At 39.0% G+C, this 24,919-nt stretch overlaps 1 protein-coding gene across 3 annotated transcripts in view; it reads left to right on the top strand.

The window, feature by feature from the left end:
* Positions 1 to 24,919, top strand: part of DYNC1I1 (dynein cytoplasmic 1 intermediate chain 1) — a 317,415-nt gene that overhangs the window by 34,388 nt on the left and 258,108 nt on the right. For 2 of the 3 annotated variants that reach the window (XM_057731071.1, XM_057731073.1), the window contains exons 2-4: positions 4,310 to 4,426; positions 11,021 to 11,135; positions 13,863 to 13,953. In XM_057731071.1, the coding sequence (XP_057587054.1) occupies positions 4,319 to 4,426; positions 11,021 to 11,135; positions 13,863 to 13,953 (314 nt within the window). In that variant the 5' untranslated portion in view covers positions 4,310 to 4,318. The remainder of the gene's footprint in view (positions 1 to 4,309; positions 4,427 to 11,020; positions 11,136 to 13,862; positions 13,954 to 24,919) is intronic. The other variant, XM_057731074.1, reaches the window with a different exon arrangement.

The following is a 24,919-nucleotide window of genomic DNA, read 5'->3' on the forward strand; positions in this document are numbered from 1 at the left end:
TGGTATGGAGTCCAGAGTAAATGGAGTAGCTGATTTGAACTTTGAGATTTCAGTTGTCAGGTAGGGATAATTTGGAGGATAAGAAAAGAAAAAAAAAAAAAATAAAAGAGATGACGTGGGATTGTACTCAGTGATAGTAAAGTTGGAGAACTTGCAGGAGAGCAAGAGCTAAGATGCAGACATAGGAGACAGGAGCATGAAACAGGCAAATGCAGGCAGGTTGTTAGAGAATGTGGGCAAAAGGAGTGTCACGGAGGGAAAGCAAATTCAGAACATGGGACTCTGCTAGGAGGAGAGCTGGGCAGGCGTCATAAGCAGTGCATCAACTCGGATGGAGCTGGGGCGAGACGGCTGTAAGGGTTCCTAAGCCAGGGTAGAATTGAGCTGTAGTTGGCTGGTGGGTGGGAGAGTAGGTTGATGATCAGACATGCACCTGGAGGTGGATTTGATTTATTTACTTGACCCGTTGCCATTTATAAATGAAAGAGACCAGCTTTTTATGTATGTGAAGTAAGCAGTAATTAGCAGCAGGTAGCTTTGACCCTTATTTTCTTAAACTGAGAGCACCAAAATTGCCTTTGCAATGACCTACATTAGCCCCAGGAAGCTCTATAACTCATGTCCCCCATGCTTTGCTCCTCACTTTGCTTTGTTTAATATGCAGGGAGATTTAGTGGGTCAGACAGGCAATCCCTAGGGAAAGCCTGTGGCGTTCAGTGCTGACACTGCATTTAGTGCCACCATTTAAGCCATTTCACTGTGTGTAAAGGCCCATTCATTTACTCTGATGTGTACTTTCCAAACCCTTTACTAGGTGTTCTCTTGAGATTTCTTATTCTCCCAGGGGCTGATACAAAGTGTCTAGTCTGGAATAGATCCAAAAATCAGTAAGTGGAAGGTACTCGCTATAGCTGTCTTTTGACATCGTGCTTCTACTATTTTTAAAAAGTGAAGTGTTACTTGAAACATTGCTATGTAATATAATTTTTTTAAAGTTTCCTTGGTGTTGTTGTTTATTTTAAAAATATTGGCTCTATGGCTGGTAACACCAACTTAAATGACCAACATTGTCAGACAAATTTATCAGTTTAAAGAAGAGCTTTTCCCTTTGCAAAAGTGTACTGAGAATACACCTTACTTCCCACTGGTGAATGAAGTCCTTTGCAAGAAAATCACAAGAAGTACAGGAGGTCCTTATTACATGGTTTGCTCTTTAATGACCAGAATATATAACTGAAGTTGTACTAGGTATTTCTGACAGACTGGGAAAGGTAGACAAAAGGTAGGGAAGGTGGAGCAGAGGGAAACTTAGAAAACTGTAGGTTTTTCTAAGAAGTTTCCACTGGCTCCTTTCAGCATTGGATGACACGACTATTGCTTCACCAGTAATTCTCCTGATCGCACATCTCACTTTTGACAGCAGAAAAATATTGAAAACGTACATCAGATTGGCCCCTGTCGGGGAAGAATATATGTACCTTCTCAGATGGCTTATGGAATTAGATTCTAGTTTTCTCCTAGAAAGGATTTTTGGCATTGAAAATTACTGGCAAGCAGTGTTTTAGTGGTAAACATTACTTTTGTCCATTCTCTGGCGTCTCTTGGGAAAAAATCAGATCTAACTGCTTGGGTTCATGTTCTTCCATGTTCCATCCATTAAATGGGAACCGGATAGAGCTGCTTCCTGCAGGCAGGATGTTCCCTCTCTGGCTGGCCTCAGTCATTGCTTTGTTTCCTCAAGTTATCTACCTGACACCTGTAGGACGATTGAATTTGTGTCTCAGCTTTAACTAGTCCTTGGCAGGAGCCTTCGAGCTCCATTCCACAGCTCCAGTCCCCATCCAGCTTCTCATCCCATCGGCAGTGTTGTATCTCTGCATTCTTTCTGCTCAGAAGTCCTGTTGACCCTTAAATTATGACACACACTGTTATTTCATTCTTTGCCTTCTCTTCCTATTTTCACTGCCTTCCTCCTGACTGTCTCAAAGATGAATTGTTACCGAATCTTTCTCTTTTGCTTCCACATCTAAAGGCTACCAAGAGTCACTTCTTCCTTCTTGGCTGGGCTCTCTTCAGTCCACATTGCCTGCACATTCTGTCTCTGTGTTCACCTACCAGCCTGGTGCAGTGCAGTCTACCCCGATAGATGTTGGCACTGGCCTCCGGGCAGCTTGTGTTTTTCTAGTTTCTGCTCCTCTCTGTTTCCCAGGCAGGGACTAGAATAGGCTTAAGCAAATTTGTATTCTGTTTTTGTTTGGTCACTTTCTCTTTCAAAGAGCTGCTGATTTCCCAACACTCATTACACTGAATGGAACTGACATTTCTGTATTTTCAAGTCTTTGCCACTTGCCTCCCCAGGTCCATGCTTACTGACTAAAGTTTGCATTGCTTGACTTGGGTTCACCTGCTTCTCTTGCACGCAGCCCGCTGCTTCTCTCTTCTGCAGGTCCTCGCATGTCTCTATCTTCTCTTCCTGTACTAGTTCATGACCTCATTCCATTTCCAGTTCAAATTCCACCTCCTCCTCAAAGCTCACCCTCACCCATTCCACCAGATCTTGATTATTCTCTTGCTCTGTGGCCCCTCTGAACTTGCACATTGGTGATCGGTGGGGTGGAGTCGTTCAGAGCATGGATATGCTTGAACTGAGGTCCTTCCATGTAGGGACTGTGCAGTCTTAGGTCTTGCTGAGTCTCCTGTATCTGAGTGGTGAAAAAGGCATTCATAATAACATCGGTCTCCTTGGCTTGTTGTCATTAAATGTGATAAGTGTAAAGTATCTGGCACTCAGGAATCAGTAAGCCAATCTCTGAAAGAGCATTTCCAGCCACACCACATGCTCACAGAGTTGAGTTGTGCACTCCTTGAAGGGAAGAATCTGGCTCTGTTCATCTCTGTGCTCAGATACCTTAGAGAATGCCTAGCACAGATTAAATATTCAGCAAATACTTGTTGAAAAATGAAGGGCGTGACCATGAGTAGCAGACACTGATTATCATGATGGTGGTGGTGATTTCACAAATCTTTGCCATCGCAGTGTGAGCAAGAGTGTGTATGGTAGGACAGTAGGAACACGGTACACCTCCCAACTGTGTGTATCCATCTGAGCGTGTTTTAGGGTGACTGCAGGTTCTTGATTGCCTTCTAAAGATGGTGACAGGAAGTTGGAGGATTTTTCATTGCTTTGTATTCTTTGTGTGTAGGGTTTTTTTGTTTGTTTGTTTGTTTTTGCCTTCCCTCATTTTGTCATCTACTCAGGAATACATTATATACTCTTCATAGTTGCATACAAGTAATATGCAAATGAATACTCATGACATTTATGGTTAGTTTTTTGGGTTTTTTTTTTTTAACTGTATGTTAGGGATTTGGGTCAGAGAGGGGTTCTTCATTTCTCAATGTTTCCATTTTCTTGGTTTCCAGTTGGGAGCAGAAAAGAAACAAACGTAACCATTGGTGACCATGAGAGTCTTCTCCAAACTCATTTTATTTGACATTTCTGGCACCATCACCACTAGGATCACCATTGACATTACGAATCTCATTCAGATAAATTTTCCCAAGAAGTTGCCATGGCATTATCTCCTACTTCATGTGTTCACAAATATCTTTTGCTTTGAAAAGGGAAGGTGCCAGGATAAGCAATACTGCATTCAGTATGCAAATGCAAGTGTTATAGAAATAGGGTTGTACTGGAGATGAAATTAATTGTGACAGTTCAGGAGGAGTTTTACAGGAGAAGAAGATTAACATGTTAGGTCTTCAGTGGCTGTCTTCCCTGATGCATATGATATTAGGCAAAATGAAATCTCCAAGTACCCAAGCTCAGTGGAGAGATGTTTATTGAGCCCATAGAAATTTGAGCAGGGCATGTCTCTAAGAGTTTATGACAGCCTATTTTCTTTTCTCAGTGTAGGGATGAATTGGTCCATTATCGTCTAAATTGGAAGTCATGATGATGGTTCTTTCTTAATTCTCTTATTATTTGCTTTTTGTTTACTGGTTAAGAAACTTGTACAGAAAATGTGTTACTTATTCTGAAGTGAGTTGCTATTATTCTTCAGACCAGAACAGACTATAACATTGTATTTTTTCAGATATTTATATGTACATGCCAAGGGAGGATTTCATATAAAGGGAGACCAGATCTAACTTAATTTATTTGATTCTTCAACAGAGGCTAAGGTATACAATCTGTTATTGCCGAAAAATTCTATTTTCAAGCTTGATTTCCTTTAGAATGATTTTTGTGATGATAATACAGAAAAGTTATTTATGTATATTCACTTCTTGTTTCTTTTGCTCCAAGGAAACCAACATGTCTGACAAAAGTGACTTAAAAGCTGAGCTAGAGCGCAAAAAACAGCGCTTAGCGCAGATAAGAGAAGAGAAGAAACGGAAGGAAGAGGAGAGGAAAAAGAAAGAAGTAAGTATTGGGTGTTGGGGTGTTGGGGGTGGGGGGGGAAAGGAAAATCACTTGACTCCGAGAGGCTGGTCAAATGGATAAAGAGGGCCCTGTAAAAGAATGCTTTTACAATACCTGAGTAAAATGAATGATGTCTACATACTCGGCATAGTAAAGTCATTGCCATCTGCTGTGTACTAGTCGGACACCACCTACATGGTAGATGGCATTTGGTCCAGGGGTTCCCCAAACCCCAGGCTCATCCCAGACTTGCACAGAACCCTGAAAGTGGTCTGTGATATTTCTATTGTTAGAAATTCCGTAACCTTTCTGTGTCTCAGTTCCCTGTGCTTAACATGAGAGGAGCAGTGTGTTTATCCTGTCCGATCATGGGGATTAAGAAAGTTAATCTTATAAAGCACTTAGCAATACCTAGGATATTGTCAGTGTCACGGGAAGGTTTAAAAAAAAAAAAAAAAAAAAAAACGACTACTGGCCAGAACATTTTAGGAGAAAAATGGAAAATGATGCCAGTGGATTACCATGATTTCCTAAGTGTATATAGTTTTCAGGGTTAGTAAGAATCCTAGGTCTGGTAAAGGGAAAGGTGCATTTTTCTCCCTTGGTGAGAGGGTGGATAGTATAGTAGACCCTGCTATGTGAGATGTTAAATCTAGAAGAGATTTTAGAGCCCTTCCATCGAGGCCCTCCTTTATGCTAACAAAGCAGCAGAAACCCAGAGGTGAAATGTAGCTTTTCTGCCTGCTAGACCTGGAATTTGGAACTCTTGATTCCCAGTTAAATGCCTTGCTACCATATCATGTTTTTTTTTCCCCACTATCTGAATCCAAAAATAGTTTATTTTTAATTCTCCAATTTGTTGTGGTTGTATAGAAATAGCCCACATCTTGTACAAAAACCAGATGCCACAGATATTTTTGAGTAATTTTCTAAGAAGGAAACTTCATATAGTGTGATATGCTTGTGTGTACAGAAACCAGAGCTGCTTCCCTACTCAGAGTTTTTCTTTAAGGGAAAAAAAGAATGTGTTTTGATGCCTACAAGCTAAATGCTGTTTCACACTATAAGGCTGGGAGACCAAAGTAAAAAGATTTCTAACAATTATTTTCCAACAAAGTAAAAGATAATTGCAGTTGCACTCTAGCCTTCTGGCATCTTGCTTCTCTTGGTACCATTACACTTTGATTGATGCCATAGTTTATTTGTCCTTGACTGTGAGCGTAATGTTTTTCCTTCGGAGGTCTTTGCTGTTAAACGTGCACTCTTGAGTGAAGTAGAGGTGAGAATTGACAAGGAATGGCTATTCATTTCCATGCGAAGCCAAAAAAAGCATTAAGTTATTCTCCCTTTCCTTCAAATGTCAACGCTTACTGTAGTTTTAAAGCACCTGTTATCCTTTACTAATAACCGGTTTCCTTTCAAACTGACATTCTAATATCCAACTTGAATTCCATAGAATTACCACAACATGCGAAGTGATACGGGAAATCTGGTTCCAAATTATGCTGTCTGCTTCATCCTTGTGATTTTACACATTTTGTGGGGAAATTACAGGCAAACAAGACTGATCGAAACAGGCCACCCTTTTTGTTCCTATACCATGCAGCTTTGATGGGGATTTAGCTTGTTATGCAACAGACAGAGTCCTGGCAGATTCAGGACGGCAGGTGGTGGGGAGTGTGGAACACCAGGACTTTGGGGCTTCCTGGGCCTCTACCTAGTTCTGGAATTAAAGTTTTACATAGTCTTAGTTTCTTCATTTCTAAACTGACAGGGCAGTTGCAGCCTGACTGCTCCATGGAGGCCCGTGGCAATACAGAGTCCCAGTCTCCCCTCCCCAGAGTTTCTGATTTGAAATATCTAAATAGGACCAGATTTGGAGATCCATTGAACTACATTGTCCTGAAGGTCTGTCCTGGCTTTCAGTCCTGTCCCTCCACAGCCCATCTCCCCTGCAAAAGATCTTTCCTTAGATTAGACTGTGATGACTTGGTTTGTTCTGAGAAGCCAGTGTTTTAAGACAGAGGCAGTAGATCTCAATGGTTATGCAGAGGCTTTCAAGTTGAAAGTGGCTGGGAAACCTGGCTCTGCCCTTTGCAGAATGGCTGAGTGAGTCTGGGACCTCTCTGAACCTGGTTTCCCTTCTGTAAAATGGAGAGAAGAGTGGGTCCTTCCCTATGGAGTTCTGTGAGGACCTAGGGAGTTGATGTAGAGCAGTGAAAGATGCAGAGAATCTGGTTGGTAAGAAACAGCTGTGACTCTGCTCCTGCAATGGGCCCTGATCGGGGCCTGTAGAACTGCTGCACGCATCCATCAGGATCGATGCTGGGGAGGCCGTTATTCAAAAATGCCCCATTATTGGAAGGGTCTTATAATTCAAGGCCCCTAGTTTCCTGGGATGATAGCATTTTGGAGCTGAAAGAAAGCTGGAAGTGATCTCTTCTGATCCTTCTTTTTCAAATGCTCTTAGGCCCCTGGGGGCTAAGCCTCAGAAGTGGTCCCCCTTTATCTGCAGTCTCAGGAAAGACCCCCTCTCCCCCCGCTTCCAGCCAAGCCAGTTGTCCAAATCAGAAACCTGGGGTCATTTTTTCACCACCCCTTCTCCAGCTTACACTGATCATAGGTCCTGGACAGGCACAATCGCTCTCCCCTTTCCGTTCCATTTCCTTTCTCCCTGAATCCACATTCCAGCCAGACTCAGCTTCCTACATCTCACCGCATGGGCCACGCTCTCTCCCGACAGGGAGTTTATGAACGTTCTCTTCCCTCGGCTTCCACTGTTCTGTTAACCACATGCCTTTCAGTTCTCATCCTGGGTGTCTCTTCCTCTGGAAGGTCTTCTCTAATACCTTTCTCTAACCTGTGACTGAGTTAGTCCTGTACCCTATCCTTGACCTTATCAAATTATTTAATACCATTTGCCTACTCATTTATTTTTTTCCTCCTAATTGAGCGCAAGCTTTTGGGGACAGGGTTGTATTTTTTCATCACTGAGTCAATGTCCAGCACGATCCTGCCACACAGTAGGCCTTCAATAAAGGGTTACAGAATTAACAAGTGAGTGAATGAATGAACGAACACCTAAACTAGTTAGGGCAGGCCTGAGATGCTGTTCACATTCTTTCCAAGCATGGGAATTTTATCTGCAGGTTTCCTTGGAAGCTTCAGATCCTGAGTCTGTGGGATGCTACAGTTAACTGGCCACTGTCACTGACTCCTGAGCTTAAGATTTTCTAGTTTTTATGTTGTTTGTAGAGAATTAGAAATAGCCTTAAGCTTATAAGTTTGATTTTTTTCAACTTTATTTAGGCTTATATTTTAAATAAAATAAGTTTAGAATAAAAAGGAAACAAAATGCTCTCTAATGCTAATCTGAGTGACAGTTTTTTTGCAATGACTGAAAACTAGTGTGAATTGGGACCACCCAGGTTGGTTGTCTCCACAGAATCCAGAAAACTGTATACACGTATAAAATTACACTCTCTGCGTCTTTGGATGTCCACTGCTTTCTTGGTTGTGGTATTATGGATGAAATCTGATTTTAAAATAAATATAATGGTCGCCATTTAAGACACGGAGCCAATTTCATGAAAAATTGGTTTTAAAACAATGAGGTGTGCTTAACGAGGCCACCCTGAAATTTCGTCCTGTCCTTGGCCTCCTGCCAAATTGCTGCAAGGTAGGCTGGACAGAGGTTTCCCAAGCGTTCCTCACTTGTTCTTCTAACAACTATGCAGCTCAGCTGTCTTTGGAAAAATGACTAACAATTCTCAGCTGACAAATTTTCTTTCTTCAGGTACCCTCTCTGAGTCTCAGCTGTGATGACTGTTAGCAAACAAAAATGCCATTTGCTGGGAGAGACACCAAGCATATTTTAAATTACTAGGACACAAAAACTCCTTATTGAGTCATTGAAATGTGTTAGGACTCTGTAGTATTTACATGGAAAAAAACCCCAAAGGTTTCATGATTAGGGCACTTGAAGTAACACATTGTTTAGTTTAAGGTGCTAATTGGTTACAGTTAGGAACTGCCTTTATTTCCAATAAGCCCCAATTACCTAACTTTGCATTTTTCCTGGTCAACTTTGTGTTGATAGCTTTCCTAAGCTTCTGTTTCATCTATGTGGACATTTATCCTTACTAATATTTGTCATTATATTGTCTGTTTCCTTAAGAATTAAAAAAGGCCAGAGGCAGAGAATGAGTTGTAGAGGCACTTTGTATTGTGGGATGACACTTTGGAGGTAGAGTTCGGGGGTGCTATTCTTGCCCAATGTCGGCCATGCATGTTGACATGCGGTTTATGCTCTGGTATGTTTCTTGAATGCTTAAAGATTAAAGTTAGAGTAGATTAAAAAACAAAACAAAACAGATTCTGTGCCCTTTTGTATAGGATGGAAGGTTGACAGAAGGTAATAGATAATATGCCCTAAGTTTATTCAAAAGCAAAAGATTAGAGAGATCGTTTTCTGTTCACTCTACATAAGCTGCATTAGAACTTCTCAGGTTCATTACCACCGGCACTCTGTTGTCTTTATAGTTATTTGTTGAAAGGATGAGGAAAGGTTAAAGATGTTTTGTTGCTATTGCTAGAATTAGAAATGGCTTTGTTATAAGCACTGGGTCACTGGAAGTTTAGAGGACTCCTTCTCACCGTGGTGTTATAAAGTGGCTTCCCAAATGGGGTATAGTTGGCAGAAACTGTTCTGAATGGTGTAGAAGTCTTAGATTCTATCGCTATAGAATAACAATTACCAAAGGCAAAATATTCATTCATCCAACACTTTTTTTTTTTTTTTGATAATTGTGCATGGACTATGTGTCAAGCCTTGCTCTAGGTGTGAGGATATAGTGGTACACAAAATAAACACATATCTGCTCTCAGTGAAGCTGACAGTCCAGTTATGGCTTAACTCTTCACTATAAAACCATACTATTCCGTATTGGCTTCCTGAGATGAATTTTGCTTATCTTAGTTTTTTCATGTGTATTTTAGTAGTGGCAGTGGTAATTTCCTTTTCTTTCATTTCCCCCTTTTTCCTTCGTTCCTTCTTTTAACTTTATGATATGTGAATATTGATATAGATCCTCACTCTGCAAGGTCCTTTTTCTTATCTTAGTTCTGTCTTTGCCTCTGTGGTATGCATAAACTTTGGAACTTGCTAGTTTAAATGTTAAAATTTGGAAAGAACATGAACTTTGATATCTTCCAAGATTAAACTGCCATTTCAGAATTTCGGGTTACACGAGAGTGCCTGAATCTTCTAGTATCTTCACTAGCCCTTATCAATCCCCATAATGGCAGTTTTACCTCTGATGACAGGTAGACTTCAAATATATTGAGTGCATTTTAAGCCTGAGGTGAATAATAATGGAAGCATGAGCCCAGCACTATGTGCAAAGATGCATCTCGCTTATACTCAGGGTGTAGGTTACCATCTGGGACTAAGTCAAAGTTGCGTGAACTCTTTCTGCTTTAGATGCCATGACGGAAATTATGCTTCACTGCCTTGAGATGTACTTTGCACTCCTGAAAGAGGTAATGTGTCTGTTAGGGAGCCCAGCTTGCCCCTGGGGAGAAAGGTGTGTCTGACAACTGGATAATTGGTTTTTGACAAGCTCTAAGACAGCTTCACTCCTGTAAACTCACAAAGCCTTGCCATGAGGTAGCTGCACATCAAATAGGATGTTATCGTGTTTCAGATGTGGGGCAAATGCCTTGTCTTAAGTAGTAATTGTGTTATGAAAAAGAAAAGAGACCTGACTACTTAATTACCCCCAGAATTCCACCACTAACCTTCTTTAACTTGTATTTTGACTTGTTGCTGTCCTGTAAAAAGACAAACTGGGCATAGGATCTGACTATGAGAGGCTCACACAACATGTGTTTCTAAGACAGAACTTGGGGAAAGAACATCTGTCTCCTGAATGATTTTTTGTTTTGTATCTTTCTACACAATAATTTTCTCCTTTCAGTTAATATGTATCATGAAAGCCTGTGAAAATCAGAATTAAGTAACAACACTTAGTACATCAGTATTGTTCACATGCCTTAATAAACATTTTAGCCTGGTTTATTTAAACCACAGTAAACTTAGATTACTGATACAATAGTCTATTGTACAGTTACAGAGTTTCATAACCAATTTTACTTTTCTGCCAAATCCCAATCATTCCGTGTTTGCATAATTCCAAACGTGAGCTATGAATATTGCAAACACACACTCATCAAGAACTGATAATATGATGGGGTGGGGGGGAGTCTGAAAAACCAGACAGAATTTCTTTTTAAATCCACACCCCTGTTAGAAATACTTTGCCTTGATGGCATCTTCCGAAACAGAGTGAGAAAGACTCTCATACCATGTGATAGAGGCAGGAAAAAGCCTTCAACCAGAAGAGAAAGTCCTGGGTTCGTCATTATTAAATGGAGCGGTTAGAATGTTTTTTCCTCCTTTATACACATGATTATATCTATTGCGGGCTTCTGCCTGGTCTTTGCTGCCATGCATTTACCACGTTCAGCCTCAGCCAGGAAATGCGTACATGTAGCTCTGTGACTCACTTGGCTCACGGTGTCTGCTTTCTGTAGGCCGACATGCAGCAGAAGAAGGAGCCGGTTCAGGATGACTCTGACTTGGATCGCAAGCGCCGGGAGACGGAGGCTCTGCTGCAGAGCATCGGGATCTCGCCGGAGCCCCCTCTAGGTACTTAGAAGTGCTCTGGGTTACGTTTCCCTCGGATTTGACTTGGGTGGGACGTACCATGTCCAGCGTTTGCTCTTCTTTTACGTCTTTTTTGTTTGTTTGTTTTTATTTTGTAAGAAATGCTTCTGCTTATGGTTCAGGTGTATTTATTTTTGGAATTGAGGGGGCTGGGAGGAGAGAGAGGGACAGGTTATAGAGTTCTTAGCAACTTGCTGCTTATTGGCTGATTCTGCTGTCAACCTTCTCCACTCTGTTGCTTGTGAAGTGAGTTACCACATGGTAAATACAAGAAACCTCGAAATTAAGAAAAAAAAAATTGTTCTTCATTTTCTTTGCTGAATCCCAGCCTCTCTCTGCCAACCTAAATACTGTGAATCTGGTTATGAATTTCATAACCACCACAGGCATAGAGTTATTCCATCATGAAAATAGAATGGTCGGTGGCAAACTTAAGGAAAACTTAAAATGGTGACAGATTAGCAGCTAATTAACAGGTTTAAATTTCTTTGACTCTGTTGTATATCTTGGTTTCATTGCTAATCAACATTTTTACTGCAGCACCCTTTCTCCAGCTCATTCATTCCTAATTAGTTACCCATTACCTCCCTTTGTCCACGGTTTGGATATTGACCTGTTTTATTTGTGTTGAAGGTAACTTGTACATAATGTGTTCATTCTGTCACTTAACTATATATTGCTCACGGGATAAGTTACTTTATTTTTCTTTATCCGTTTGCTTTCCATACATTTCAGAGTAATCCTAGGGTGTCTGTAAAACTACATTATATCCAATATAGTAAAACAAAAACTTTAAAAGTAATACATGTAAATAAATACAGTATCAGGTCTTCTTTTATAAATGGTTCGTCTTCTTTTAATTCCATCATTGGCTTTTATGTTAAAGTAAATTTTCATTTATTTCCATAATTACTTAAATTAACAATAAAAATTATCCCATGTACAACAAAATGACAAATGTTTAAATCACTATAAATAAGAAAAAGAGCAATATATAAGCATACAAATTATTAAGTATTGCGGAATATAATTTAATACATATACACAAAACTGAAACACCATGAAAAGGCATTTTATACTCAATCTTAGTTGGTAGTAGGTAAAATCATATGTGTGGCAATGATACTATAAACCCAAATGAGACCTTGATTATTTTGTTAGCTTCTTTGTGGTATGGAAGATGTAATCTGTGGAATATTTGAGTGATGGACCTTCTTTGAGGAGCTGACAAACTTTTTTATTAATTAGTTGACAAGTGATATCTGTTAGACACTTTGCAATTATATTTTTGCCTCAAAATAGCCTTTGAAGTTCTGCAGCAATGTGAACACTGGTTAAACACGACAGTAGAATATCTATCCTCCTCTAACCTGCGTAAAGCCAGCAATTAAACCTTAAGAGCAAAACAGTTTAAACATCCCTAAACCATGACCAAATTCTGAACTATCCCTGCATCCCTGCCAAAGGGCCCTGGCAAGGGTGGACCCCATTTTCAGTTTTCATCCATCTCTCCCACTGACCCTCTGACTTACTGGAGAGGGTAATCAGTGAATTAATTGTGGGACCACATGAAAATTCCTAGTTTCTTGACACATCTGCCATTGTGTTATAGGATTTGGACAAAATAGTTAAACCCTTTACCTTATTAAATAAATAAAAGGAAATTGCACATGATTGAAACCAAATGGGAATCTACACTGTGTACTGAAGCTTCTTTCTGCCCACATGGCTCCTTTGGCATGTGTGATATTGAGCATCCTTTCTCGTCTGGCCTGGAGCCACCTTGGTTATTGGGTGCCGCTTCTATCTGAAGGACATTTGGCTTGTATCTGAAGGATAGAGGAAAAAAATACATTTGCATTTCCTTTAGTTTTTTTCTTTTAATATCCTTGCTCTCAGATTTTCAGCCTGCATTGCCCTTGATCTTTGAACTTGTGTCTCCTGTCTGCAGAATGGCAGTTTACTTGTGTGCACGTGGCAGTGCTTTCTAGAGCTGCCAAAAGCAAAGGCACACGATTCACAAACACAGTAAACATTACAATGGGATGAAACTATTAATTAAGTGTAAAAATAAAGCAGCCTGGCATTTTGCTTTGTTTTGAAAGAGATTTTTAAATTACCAGGTTCAGCATTTACCCTTTATCTGTTGCTTAGTCTCTCATAGCAAATGCAGTTTATACTCCATGGACAATAAATTTCCCTCCGAGTGCGGACATACAACAGGCTTAGTTCTGACTCCCCGTGACCATTTAAAATTATTCAGAATTACTTATTTCATACTCTTTTAAGGTTTTATAGACACCTCATTTTATTTTTAATAGGTCACATCTATACTAACAAAATAAAGTGGAGAATTAGAATTATCTGGATAGTTCATGCTAGAGAGAGATTTGACTTGAATTATCTGGATAACTGTTTTGGTTCTCCATTTTACTTTGTTAAGGTGGACATGGCCTTAGAATCCCTAAGTTAATTCTGTCTAAATTCATTTCAAATTTTAATTTCCAAAATATGAAAAATTCACTTGACTTTCTTCCTTTTCTTTTCTTTCCTTTTTTTTTTTTTTTCCTCCTTATCCCATCTCAATCTCTCCTGGCCATACGACCACTTTAATTTGGGCCCATTTGTTTTGATTTGTCTGACACTGCTCTTCCTCAGTGCAGTCGCTGCATTTTTTAACATGGGATACCTGTTATTTTCATTATTTAGTCCCAACCCCTATGTCTCCCTCCTCGAAATCAGTGAGCACTCCCAGTGAAGCTGGAAGCCAGGACTCAGGCGACTTGGGACCATTAACAAGGTAAGAATTGTCCCTTCACAAAGGCCATGGTGGGATGTCAATAATACAAACAAACAAACAAAAAACAAAGACCTGACAACCACACCATTCAGTTGTACACTGTTAAATGTGCATGCATCTTCGCATATCAGTCATTTTATGTTTACAGTTATGGTGGCTTGCTATTTTTGGTGGCATAGCATTGAATTTGAACCCTAGAAGTGATAAACTTATATATTATCCTTCCGTGCATGAATGGGCTAATTTACCACCATGTGTCTTATTTGACAAACACAAAGATAACCATTAGCTTAGGCCTAAAAGAAAGCAGGGAAGGACCAAAGGCAAATGGAATATATATCCAGCTTCGTATTATTTCACTTTGGTTTTGGTTTCCGTGAGAATCTTTGTGAATAGGATGCTGAGATGTTCTAACCCTAAATGTAATTTTTCAGAAGCCTTGTTTATGTGCTTAATAGAGTTGACTAATTTGAGAACTTGGTCCCCGAAGTGTTTCTATTGTCATTACTAATTATTATAATCATCAGGATTCACAGCTCTGTTTTTGTCAATTGCCGTATTTTTATTACACTAGGTATATTCCAAGATTATGTAACTAGCTTCGCAAAGCGGATATAGACATTCTCTAATTTGACCACTGAGGGGACATCCAACATGTAAAGATGTAACGAGAGAAAGGAGAAGGCTCATTAATATGCATGGAGTCATGGAAACTTTCTTAATCCGGTGCCTTCGGCAGGATTCCCACATGCGGTGCCTATAGGCAGGTGGTAGGGATGAGTGGGGAGTGGGGGGCCTGCAGCCACTGGTTAGCAAGTGCTGCCTTTGTCAAAGGTCGGATGGTCTCCTCACAGCTTAAGCTGGTTGAGCTCAGGTAGAAACATGGGCCCAGTTTTTCCATACCTTTCAATTTTCCATGAGAAGCTAAAAATTCATGTATTTATGCAACAATCTCCTAAATGTTAAGTGTTAATGATTTTGTTAAAAGTAGCTGTGGGCTAGATCTGGCTGGGTATTTGTGACCTCTCTCTTTGACTTTTAATTTTTAAAAAAAATCATGAAATATTGTAATAAAGTTTCAAATAAAAGAAAGAGTCGTCCATAGCACCACTATTCTAAGAAATCACTCTTCACCTTGTCAATATACCTTTCAAACAATCCTTGTTTACCTGTGTACATTTCTTGCTACCATATATGTTCCTGGAGGAGAGGTATACAATCTTGCATTTTTCTCTTTTCGCTTAACACATTATCATAAGCATTATCTTCTGAAAGCCCATTGTTTCCAGAAAAGCCTAGGTGATTTTGGTAGGGAAAAATACAGAAATGAGAATAATACTAGCCTGGGCTGTAGGTGTTTTTTTTTTTTTTTTTTTGCTTTCTGAAACCAACACGTAAGGCTGAAATGATCTCACCAATATCTGCCTGTTGGTAGGTTTCAGACTTCAGTGTTTTGTTTTGATAGGCCTTTTGAAGCCAGTGGACACTGCTTTCCATTTGAGAAAAGTGAAAGTAGAGGCTTTTGTGGGCACCAGGCTGGTTTATGTTAGCAAATCGCCTTTGTGATTTGGGGTAGCACACGTCTTCTCTCATCTTTTGCTTTGAACACTTCAAAAGGTCTTTGAGAGGGAAAAAAGTAATAATAACACAACATGTAAGATCTAACATGTATACAAGAGCTGGCACAACATAATCACATTCCTTAGGGGGTCTGTTGGCCTATCATTAAGTTAACGTATTTGCCTGTTTCTGTAGAATGATGGTGTTGTGTCAGTGATGCTCAGTGTCAAGGGGCGCACGTGGCAGCATTAAATACTATTACTGACTTCATTGTGGAGCCCTTTTGAAAACGTCTAGAGAAAGCTGAGCTATGCTGTTAGCACACTGGGGACAGCAGCAGTTATTCTTTCTAAGAGAACATCACTTCATTTCCCCTTCTTACGTGATTTTTTAATGTAATCACTTTGGAGGAGGTGCTGTCTACTCCTACCCCACACAAACTCCACCTAACTTCACTTCTTTATTGGAATATTCTGGCAAGCGTAGGCAGCTAGAAGTCAATGAGTGTATCCTTCCTAAGTTCCGGTTTCATAGGAATGCAAGGAAATTGGCACTGAGGAAATGATTTTCAGAAAAACTGAGCACAAAATTGGCGTGAGGAGAAGGCATCAGGAATAGCTTAGTAAATCTTGCCCTTGTTTTGAACTTAGGAACATTCCATGCAAATTTATGTTTTTGCTTCCATAAAATACATATGAGAGCTAAATTTCAGAAGAATGTTATATTTCAGTTTTTAAAATTCCACTTGGAATGTCTTTTTCTGTAGAAGAAACATCTTTGAAAACAGCTACTGCTAACTCTAACACTTCATAAAACATGAGACTGAGAAAAGAACTTGGTACTTCCTAAGAATATAACTCTAGTCATAAATTTGCACATTTGTGTAGAATTTGTACTTTTTGAAAAATGGAAGCTCTTTCAGAAGATAACTTAGGAATGAAGTCAACACATCTGGTCCTGCCTAAAGGTGCACATAAATTCTGTCATTCATTGGCCAACATTTCAAACCAAAACTACAGTTTTCTTTACAGAGCCAAAATTGGCTAACATTTCTTATATAACTCCTGTAAGTGGTTAATTTGCAAATTGGCATACTTAATATATCCTATTATAAAGAAAAGGTTAAAATAGTGCTTTAAAAAATCAAGTATAGCAAAATTTTCTTTTATTGATTTTTAAGAGCAGTTAAGTTTCTAACATGAGTGAATAGAGTAGATATATTTAATAATTTTTCAATTATACGGGTATGATTTAATTTTAAACTTTAGTGTCATAATTTGTATTCTAGTTTCTGCTTCTGTTGTTAATGGCCTGTTTTTCATTTACAATTAACATTTGTGGTACTTTTATCTTTCTCTTAGTTTTGGTAGAACCAGTTAATCATTGCTCATGTAAACATACTGGACAAAGAACAAACTGTTGGATTTCAAAAAAATCAATTTATCAATAAAAAATTTGAAAGACTAGTTTTACAAATAAACATAGATGACAAAAATCCTAAACATACTCTTTGCAACTGGAATCCAACACAATATTAAAAAGATACAATATTATGCTTGGGGTATTGACTCAAAAATTGGAATTGATTCAAAAATTCAAGGATATTTTAGTATAGGAAAATATGTTACCATAATTCAGCATATAAAAAGGTCAAAGAGGGCAGAGTAAATATTGCAGTATGTACTGAAATGGTACTTGCAAAATTTAAACATCTAGTCCCATTTTTAAAACTTAGTAAAGTCGGAATAGAAATGTTTCAATATGATAAAGAATATTCATTTCAAACCAACAACTTACGTCTTTCATACAGGAGCGTGAAGCAGTAGTGCTTTGTAGCTCTTAAACAAGAATGACTTGTGTTTACCTGAATACGTGTCTCTCTTCCTCAGAGAATGACAGGTTCCTTGAGAGCAGGGAGTACATGATATTTGCGGTTGTATCCATATAGTAGGTATTCGTTAAATGTTTGTTGAATGAATCAAGTATCATCCTGGTTTTTACAGATGAGAGCACTGAGATACAGAGAGAAAAAGTAATTTTCTCAAGTTCACACAAGACATTGCTACAGTGCTGGGTTTGAACCTTGGCAGGTTGTTACAAGTTTCCACAATCTATACCTCAACCCTACCTCATCTCTAACAACAATTGATGTAAGTGACACACAACCTACTCCATAAGGTTATTGTGATTAAACAAATTAATATCTGTTAAGCACTTGGCAAGGAGTCTGGCATATATTAAATATATGTGAGTTTTAACTATTAGTGTTATTTTTTTCATACTTTGATTTAGCCCAGCCCATGATCCCTAACCTTCAGATAGTCAACCAGAAATGAATCTATTTAAGAGAGAATCACTCAGCCCAAATTTATTCTTATGCACATAGATGGCTCACAGAGGACTTTGCACTAGGGCTTGTCTCATGTTTGGCTGAGATTCCTCAGGCTTCTCAGTCACAGAGCTAAATTAGAGGCTGCACTGGCCTGTAGAAACTAGGAGAGTATTGACATCATAAATTTCACTGTGCACCAGGGCATAGGCTACATACTTCCCAAAACTGAGATAAGAGGAAAATTATTTTCAAAATGATTTCAAAGATAAAATATGTCTTCATGTCATAACATATTGTGCAATCTCTTGTTACAATAACACCCATCCCATAACATCCTTAAAAAAATAGTCACAGGGGAGATTTTTCATGTTTGTCTTTTGTGACAAGTGGCATGGAGTGGACGCATAGCAATCCAGTTAATTTCTATCTTCCTTTTGGACCCTCTATAGCCTTATAACACCATCACTGAGTTCTACTTTCCAATCAATCAAAGACACTCATGTCCCCACCCCCTTTTATTTTTAATAACCTCATTATTATAGAAACAATATCAGTTCATTTTATACAGTTAGAAAATGTAGACAAGCAAAAATAGAAAAAAATCATATTCCTACAGAGAATACGCATTAGCACTCTTAATGTATATTAAGTGTATATTTTTTTCACAACATATATGTCATCATATATGTGATAAATGATATCACACTGTACAAACTGTTGAACTTGCTTTTCTATTCATGTATCTCTGTTTTTCCATTTCAGTACATTTTCATCTTATCTAGTGACTATACCATCTTCAAATTTCCCCCCTCGCTCCTAACATAATCCCATTATGCTTAAAATTGATGTCCATCTTCCTAGCTCTCGGCATCTGTTAACCAAAACCCTTATATTCATAGATTTTCTCTAGAGAGGTGAGCCCCCTCCCAAGGGGACCTTAGATGCAGCAGGAGAAGGAATGTCTTCTGAAACACTTAACAGGAGAACAGAGGTGCAAAGTGAGTGGATTAGAGGTCTTTTGGGCTTCCAGCTTCATGTGTACTCCAGATCAGGACTGGGTAAGATGTCTGCAGATCCTCTGCTGCTCAGTTTGAAGTTAGGTCTCCATATAGTTAATATTGTTTCATGTTGACAGAATACTTTGGGTAAAATTCAGATATTTGATAAACTCTCCTTTCCCTGATCTACATACTGCCTAGTGAACTCTGAACTCATGAATAAGGAGATTAGAATAATTTATTCACGGTCAACTTGTGCTGGCTGCACCTGGTCACCACTTTTTTCTCCTGATTTGAGGAGAGGAAAATGTGCTCAGGGGCCACGTGGACTTAATGCCCAACAGAAAATCCTCAGAACTTTTAACTTCATCCACAATTGGACTCCATAGGATTCTCTGGTACTACATGAACCTCAAAGGATTTTTAACTCTCATTGGTGAAAACATCACCATCTCTTAAGGTGCTCTGATGAATCAGAAGCTAAAGGGAAGACATTCAGGAGGTTTTAGGAAAGGTGAAAAAGTACAATTCAATAATGCAAAACCTTGGGGGAAATTTAATAAGACTATTAAGATTTCATATATAAAAAATTCCTTAAATGATCATTATGTAAAGAGAAGTTGACAGGATGCTACCAGCTAATTGGACTTTAGGGAGATTGAAATCACTGATTTGAGGCTGATTAAAAGTCAGTCTCTTTGGAAATTAAAATCAAGTGTACACTATAGGATTTTCTCTTTATGTAGCACATGGACTGATTAGTTAAAAACTGTTGATGTCTTGTCACTCTGTCTCAGGCAGAGTACTGTACATACCCATATGGTTATAGTTACAGGATGAACATCTGTTTTTAACAAGGGGTTGCTGAGCTTTCTTCTAGAGAGACTGCTTGCTTGACAGCAGGTCCTCTGTGTAAGATTTGGGGAAAACACATCCTTGCTCTATGATGGGAAGTCTTACATTTCTTTTTGAATCCAGCTCAGATGGACTTCCTGTATGGCTTAGTGTGGCCCATATCAGAGTTCCATGTTAGGGCTTTAGCCAACAGAGGAAAGATTCTCACACAAAAAATTAAGAAAGAGACTTTTTAAGAAGAGCCTGGTATAAGTGTGTGTTGCACTGTTCCAGTTATATTCCTGACATCGGAAAATCTCTGTCATCATTATTGCCAGACCAAATTAAGGAAATCATTGAGGATGGGAAGTAAAACATTAATTCATTATTTAAATGCCATTCTTAATTAACTGACATCATGTTAATGATTCTGACAGATTGATGTTTTGGATTTTCAAATGTTCTTATTATTCAGTGTATTACTTTTGGAAATGGCACTTAGAAAAAGAATTTGGGAGTGATGTTGACTGGAGATTTTCTGTTTGGCTGTGTACTCACATTGGCGCAAACTGTTTTCTTTATCTGATTAGTGACTGGTGATTTGTTTGACAGAGAAGACATGTGAATAAGAGTCCACATACATTGTGGGACTCAGAGGAGTTTGGTGTTCTGCCTTTGAGTGGTCTCTCCACCTTAAAGAGAAAAGGAAGAATATGAAAAGTTGGGCTCCAAGGGACTAACAGGGACTAACAAAAGTTGCTAAGTTCTTTTGGTAGAGAAGGTAGCTGGATTTCTTTTTATGTTCAGCATAAACTAGCATCATGGTCACTATTTTGTCCAGCTTTATGGAAAAGTAATTGACATACCTCACTGTTTAAGGTGCACAGCATGATGGTTTGATCTACATGTAGTGTGTAATGATTACCACAATAGGTTCAGCTAATATTCATCTTCTCATATGGATACAATAAAAAGAAATAAAAAAAGAAAAATGGAAAAACATTTTCTCCTTGCAATGAGAACTCTCTTAGAAACTTTTCTGTATATCGTACAACAGTGTTAACCTTAGCCATCATGTTGTATGTTACAGCCGTAGTACTTATTTACCTTATAACTTGAAGTTTGTACCTTTTGACCACCTTCATTCAGTTCCTCCTCCCCCACCCTTTGCCTCTAGTAACCACAAAGTGTGATCTCTTTTTCTATGAGTTTGTTTGTTTTTTTTTTTTGGATTCCACATATCGTTGAGATTATACAGTTTTGTCTTTTTCTGTCTGACTTATTTCACTTACCATATGGTCTTCAAGGTCCTTCCATGTTGTCAAAAACAGTAGGATTTCCTCATTTTTATGGTTGAATAATATTTCATTATATTTATGTGTGCATACCACAACTTCTTTATCCATTCATGCACTGAGGTCAGCATTTTCAAGATATGAAGATTTCTTGAAATGTCACTTCAGTGTGGAAGTGCGCCTGAAAATTCTCCTGTGACCATGTGGTGACATCATGCCCTACAACACTGAGTTCTTTGTAAGTGGCTTGGCAAAGATGAAGGGAGTTAGGCAGACAGGCCCTGATTTATTCTCTCATTTTTTAATAAAGTAAAAACTCTTTCTTTAGGAATCAGCTTGCGCTCACACTTCACACCTGTCAGCAGAAGAGGCAAAGAAAGACCATTCATTTGTTTATTCATTCATCACATTCATTCAATAAACAGTTTAGAATCTATTCTATAACACACAATAAATGCTAGACCTGCAAGGAATACAAAGATGAAGAAATTCTTCTTAATTCTAAAGATCCCACTTCCAGTAAATTGACATATTTAATTTGAAGCCATCTAAGGAAACACGTCTATGCAGTTACAGCCCTCAAATATTTGTACTCATAGAGATGAGCATTAATGTCGTAAAGCGTTATCCCCAGATCATCTATAATCAATTTGTATATTCTTGTGAGACAAGTGCTTTTGATTCACTACCCTACCTAGAGTCTTGACACATATTAGGTACTTGGTAAATGTTTATTGATTGTGTGTGTGTGCGCGCGCACGCGTGCACACTTACGCACGTGCACAGCTTGCAAAAAACTGAATAGGATGGGTGCAGGATGAGTGGACAGATGAGGACCCAGGTAAAAGCAAGGTAGTTCAAGGTTGCTGGGCTAGTTGCTGGAAAGTGGACTTTACTCAAGGAGAACCATTGGCAGTGGTTAGAGGACTGAGGTACAAGGCGAGAATTTCTCACAGAAACAAGGCAGAAATCCAGTTACTGGGCTCAGGGCAAAAAGGTAGGGTTGGACTGACAGTGTATTTGTCTTGATGCTGATGCCTCTGGGCTTTGTAACAGTGTTTATTACATCCTTTAGACCATCCTAGACTTGGCCTTAAGGCGTGATGCAGGGCTGCTATTGAGGTCAAGTGGATCGTAGGTTGGCAGCGAGAACTGTGAAATAAGAGGTGTAGGCATTTCTCTATTCTTGTCGCATAGAGAGGCAAGTTATTTGTGAATGAGGTTATTGAGGACAAATATATTTGGAGAGCAAAGCATTTGAGCTGGGCTTTAAATAGTGCCTATGCTTTGGACAAATAGAGATGGGAGAAAGGGCATTCTAGATAACGGGAGAGGCAAAAACAAAGGAAAATGGTGGGGAAAAGAAGAGGATGGGATGTAGAATGCGTGTTAAGGAGGCCGTGTGAAGAGAGATCAGAGGCTGGGAGACAAGCATGGCCTTGGGGGTAGTTGAGACTCCTGGCCTCCCGTATCTGGTGGCTATCTATTGAATTTACTTGGTAGCTTATTAACAACACAGATACCTAGGGCACAGGTCTGAGTCGAGATCTGGACCACTGCGTTTTTTATTATGATTTCAAGGTTTGAGGACGCGTTTGGGGGAACCATTGGTCTGATGAAAAGGACAAAAGGTCTGAATGAGGACTGTAGCAATAGAGAAGGAAAGGAAAGGCGGGTGAGACAAGGAAGGGTGAAATGGCTTTGGTGTTACAGATGGATATATCCAAAAAGCATGTGAAAAGGTGGGACTTGGAGTTCAAGGGTGATGAGGACTTCAGGGTTCTTTTTTGCTGAAGACATATGGACATCTTTGGATGTCAGAGTATAGAAGTGAGGGGAGAAGAAATAACCCTGGTTGGGGAATGTCTATCTTTACGGGGATGGAAAGAATAAGAACCCTCCCAAAGTTACAGTGAGAGAGGGGGAAAAGAAACAAGATCTTTAGGGTCAGGAAAATTAAAAGAAATAACATGCTGTGAAGGAGCCAGTAGTCACCAGAATCATAGAGATCAAGGATGAGAAACAAGACTTAGCCATGGGATTTGATAATTTGGAGGTCATCCCCATCATCCCCCATCATCACCATCATTTTTGTTATTATTTCCATAGGCTGAGTTCCTGGAAGTGAAACGAGCCCTGGAGTGTGTTTATGATTCTTGCTCAATATTGGCATATTGCTTTCCCAAAGACCTGTACTAATTTAAAATGAAACCAGCAGTATATGAGAGTGCCTCAGCCACATTCAATACTAGCATTACAAACGATAATTCTTAACGACTGCCTTCCAAGTATCTAACAGACATCTCTTTCTTATAACCAAAACCAAAAAGAAGGTAGGAGCAAAGACATTCTTTAAGGGAAGAATATTAAGGCTCTCTACTCTGGAGTCTAAAAAAGATGGGAAGAAGAATGGAAACCACCAACTTGCTGCTGAACAGGAAGAAATTAACCACTCATCAGAGAGCAAGGTTCCACAACACAGACATCATGTCTTTTACTCCTAAGTTATATTTTCAGCACAGGGCCAGGGATTGTTTTGTTTCATTTGTTTTGTTTGAATTTTCACTTCCCTCTATCTAATAAACTGAAACTGAGCAAATAAAATTGGGCCAATGAAGGGAGAATTTTATTAAGAAGCTGGATAGTGATGAATTGGTGAAAGCTTTAAAATATAAAGTTCTGTTAGTCTTTTAATAAGTCACTGCTACTTTGAAGAATTTTGGTGTTTTGCGTATTCTTTTTTTAAAAGAAATATTAAAAAACGAATTGTTCCCCAAACTATAAACTTACTGTTACATGGTAGGCCTTTTTAGATGAGATGCCAGAGGCTACATTGTTTGGCATGTTTAGGGTCAGATAAGTGAATGATTACTTTCCATGGTGTGGGAAGCTTCTGTACCTAGAATTTGGAAACAAAGTTGGGAAATGTGACCTTAAACAGTGTGTCCAGAACTGCCAATCCAACCATGGGACCATAAGTGCCATGATGATGCCAGATTAGGTAAGGAATTATTGGATTATTCAGGATCTGTGCAGAAACTGATCAGAGCAGACAAATACAAAATAAGCAAAAAAAAACCAAGATGGTTTCCCAGACAGGAACACTGGGCAAAATCTAACTGACAGAATTAAATAAAGATTACATTCATCCAAATGGGTTCTGTTGATCATCCCAAGAAATTAGGGAAAATGGAGGCTCTGGCAGCAGTGAGGGAGGTATGTGTCGTCTCACTGAAAAGTGGACGTGGTAGGCATGGGACAGGGAGAAGCTGTAGTAGTTAAATGTTCAGCTTCACGTGTTCTAATTCTAAAGACACTGCTGAAGTCGTCTAGCTTCCCAGGAAGCTGGTCTTCAAGGGGAGAAGACTGTCAGGCTTGTATAATTGCTCTGCCTAGCAGTTATTGTTGTCATGACAAATTGGTAAATTGGCATCTAAAATGTAACTTGTTAGATCTAGCAATCTTATTAGAACTAGTAGACTAACTCAGCTGCCCAAAATAAACAAGACACTGATGAAAATGAGTTTATGTCCAAATCCTACTCCATCTTTCAAAAACCAGGTCAAATGGAATTTCTGATCTTTTCAAGAGGGAGGATGTTTCCCTGCTCTGGTTTCCAAAGGATAATGAAAGTATAGTCCAGTGCCTGGCTGGCTGGCACATCATAAACACTCATTGGAAGAAAATTATAACTGTCATTAGTATTAATCTTTCTTATAACATTTACTTATTTTTTTCAGCTAACATTGATTGAAACTTTAGACTTTGCCAGGCCTTGAGCAAGTGATGAGAACTACCTTTTCCCTTGTATGTATTATCAGTACACATGTCATTAGGCATAAATATTCATAGCTCTCATTTCTTTACAAAAAATAAGATTCTTAAGTGTAAGTCCCATGTCCCACAGCATAACTGTGGTGCTTATGTGGCTTGTTTTACTTTCTGCC

The sequence above is a fragment of the Hippopotamus amphibius genome, chromosome 4 (assembly GCF_030028045.1).
Source record: "Hippopotamus amphibius kiboko isolate mHipAmp2 chromosome 4, mHipAmp2.hap2, whole genome shotgun sequence".
Taxonomy (NCBI): domain Eukaryota; kingdom Metazoa; phylum Chordata; class Mammalia; order Artiodactyla; family Hippopotamidae; genus Hippopotamus; species Hippopotamus amphibius.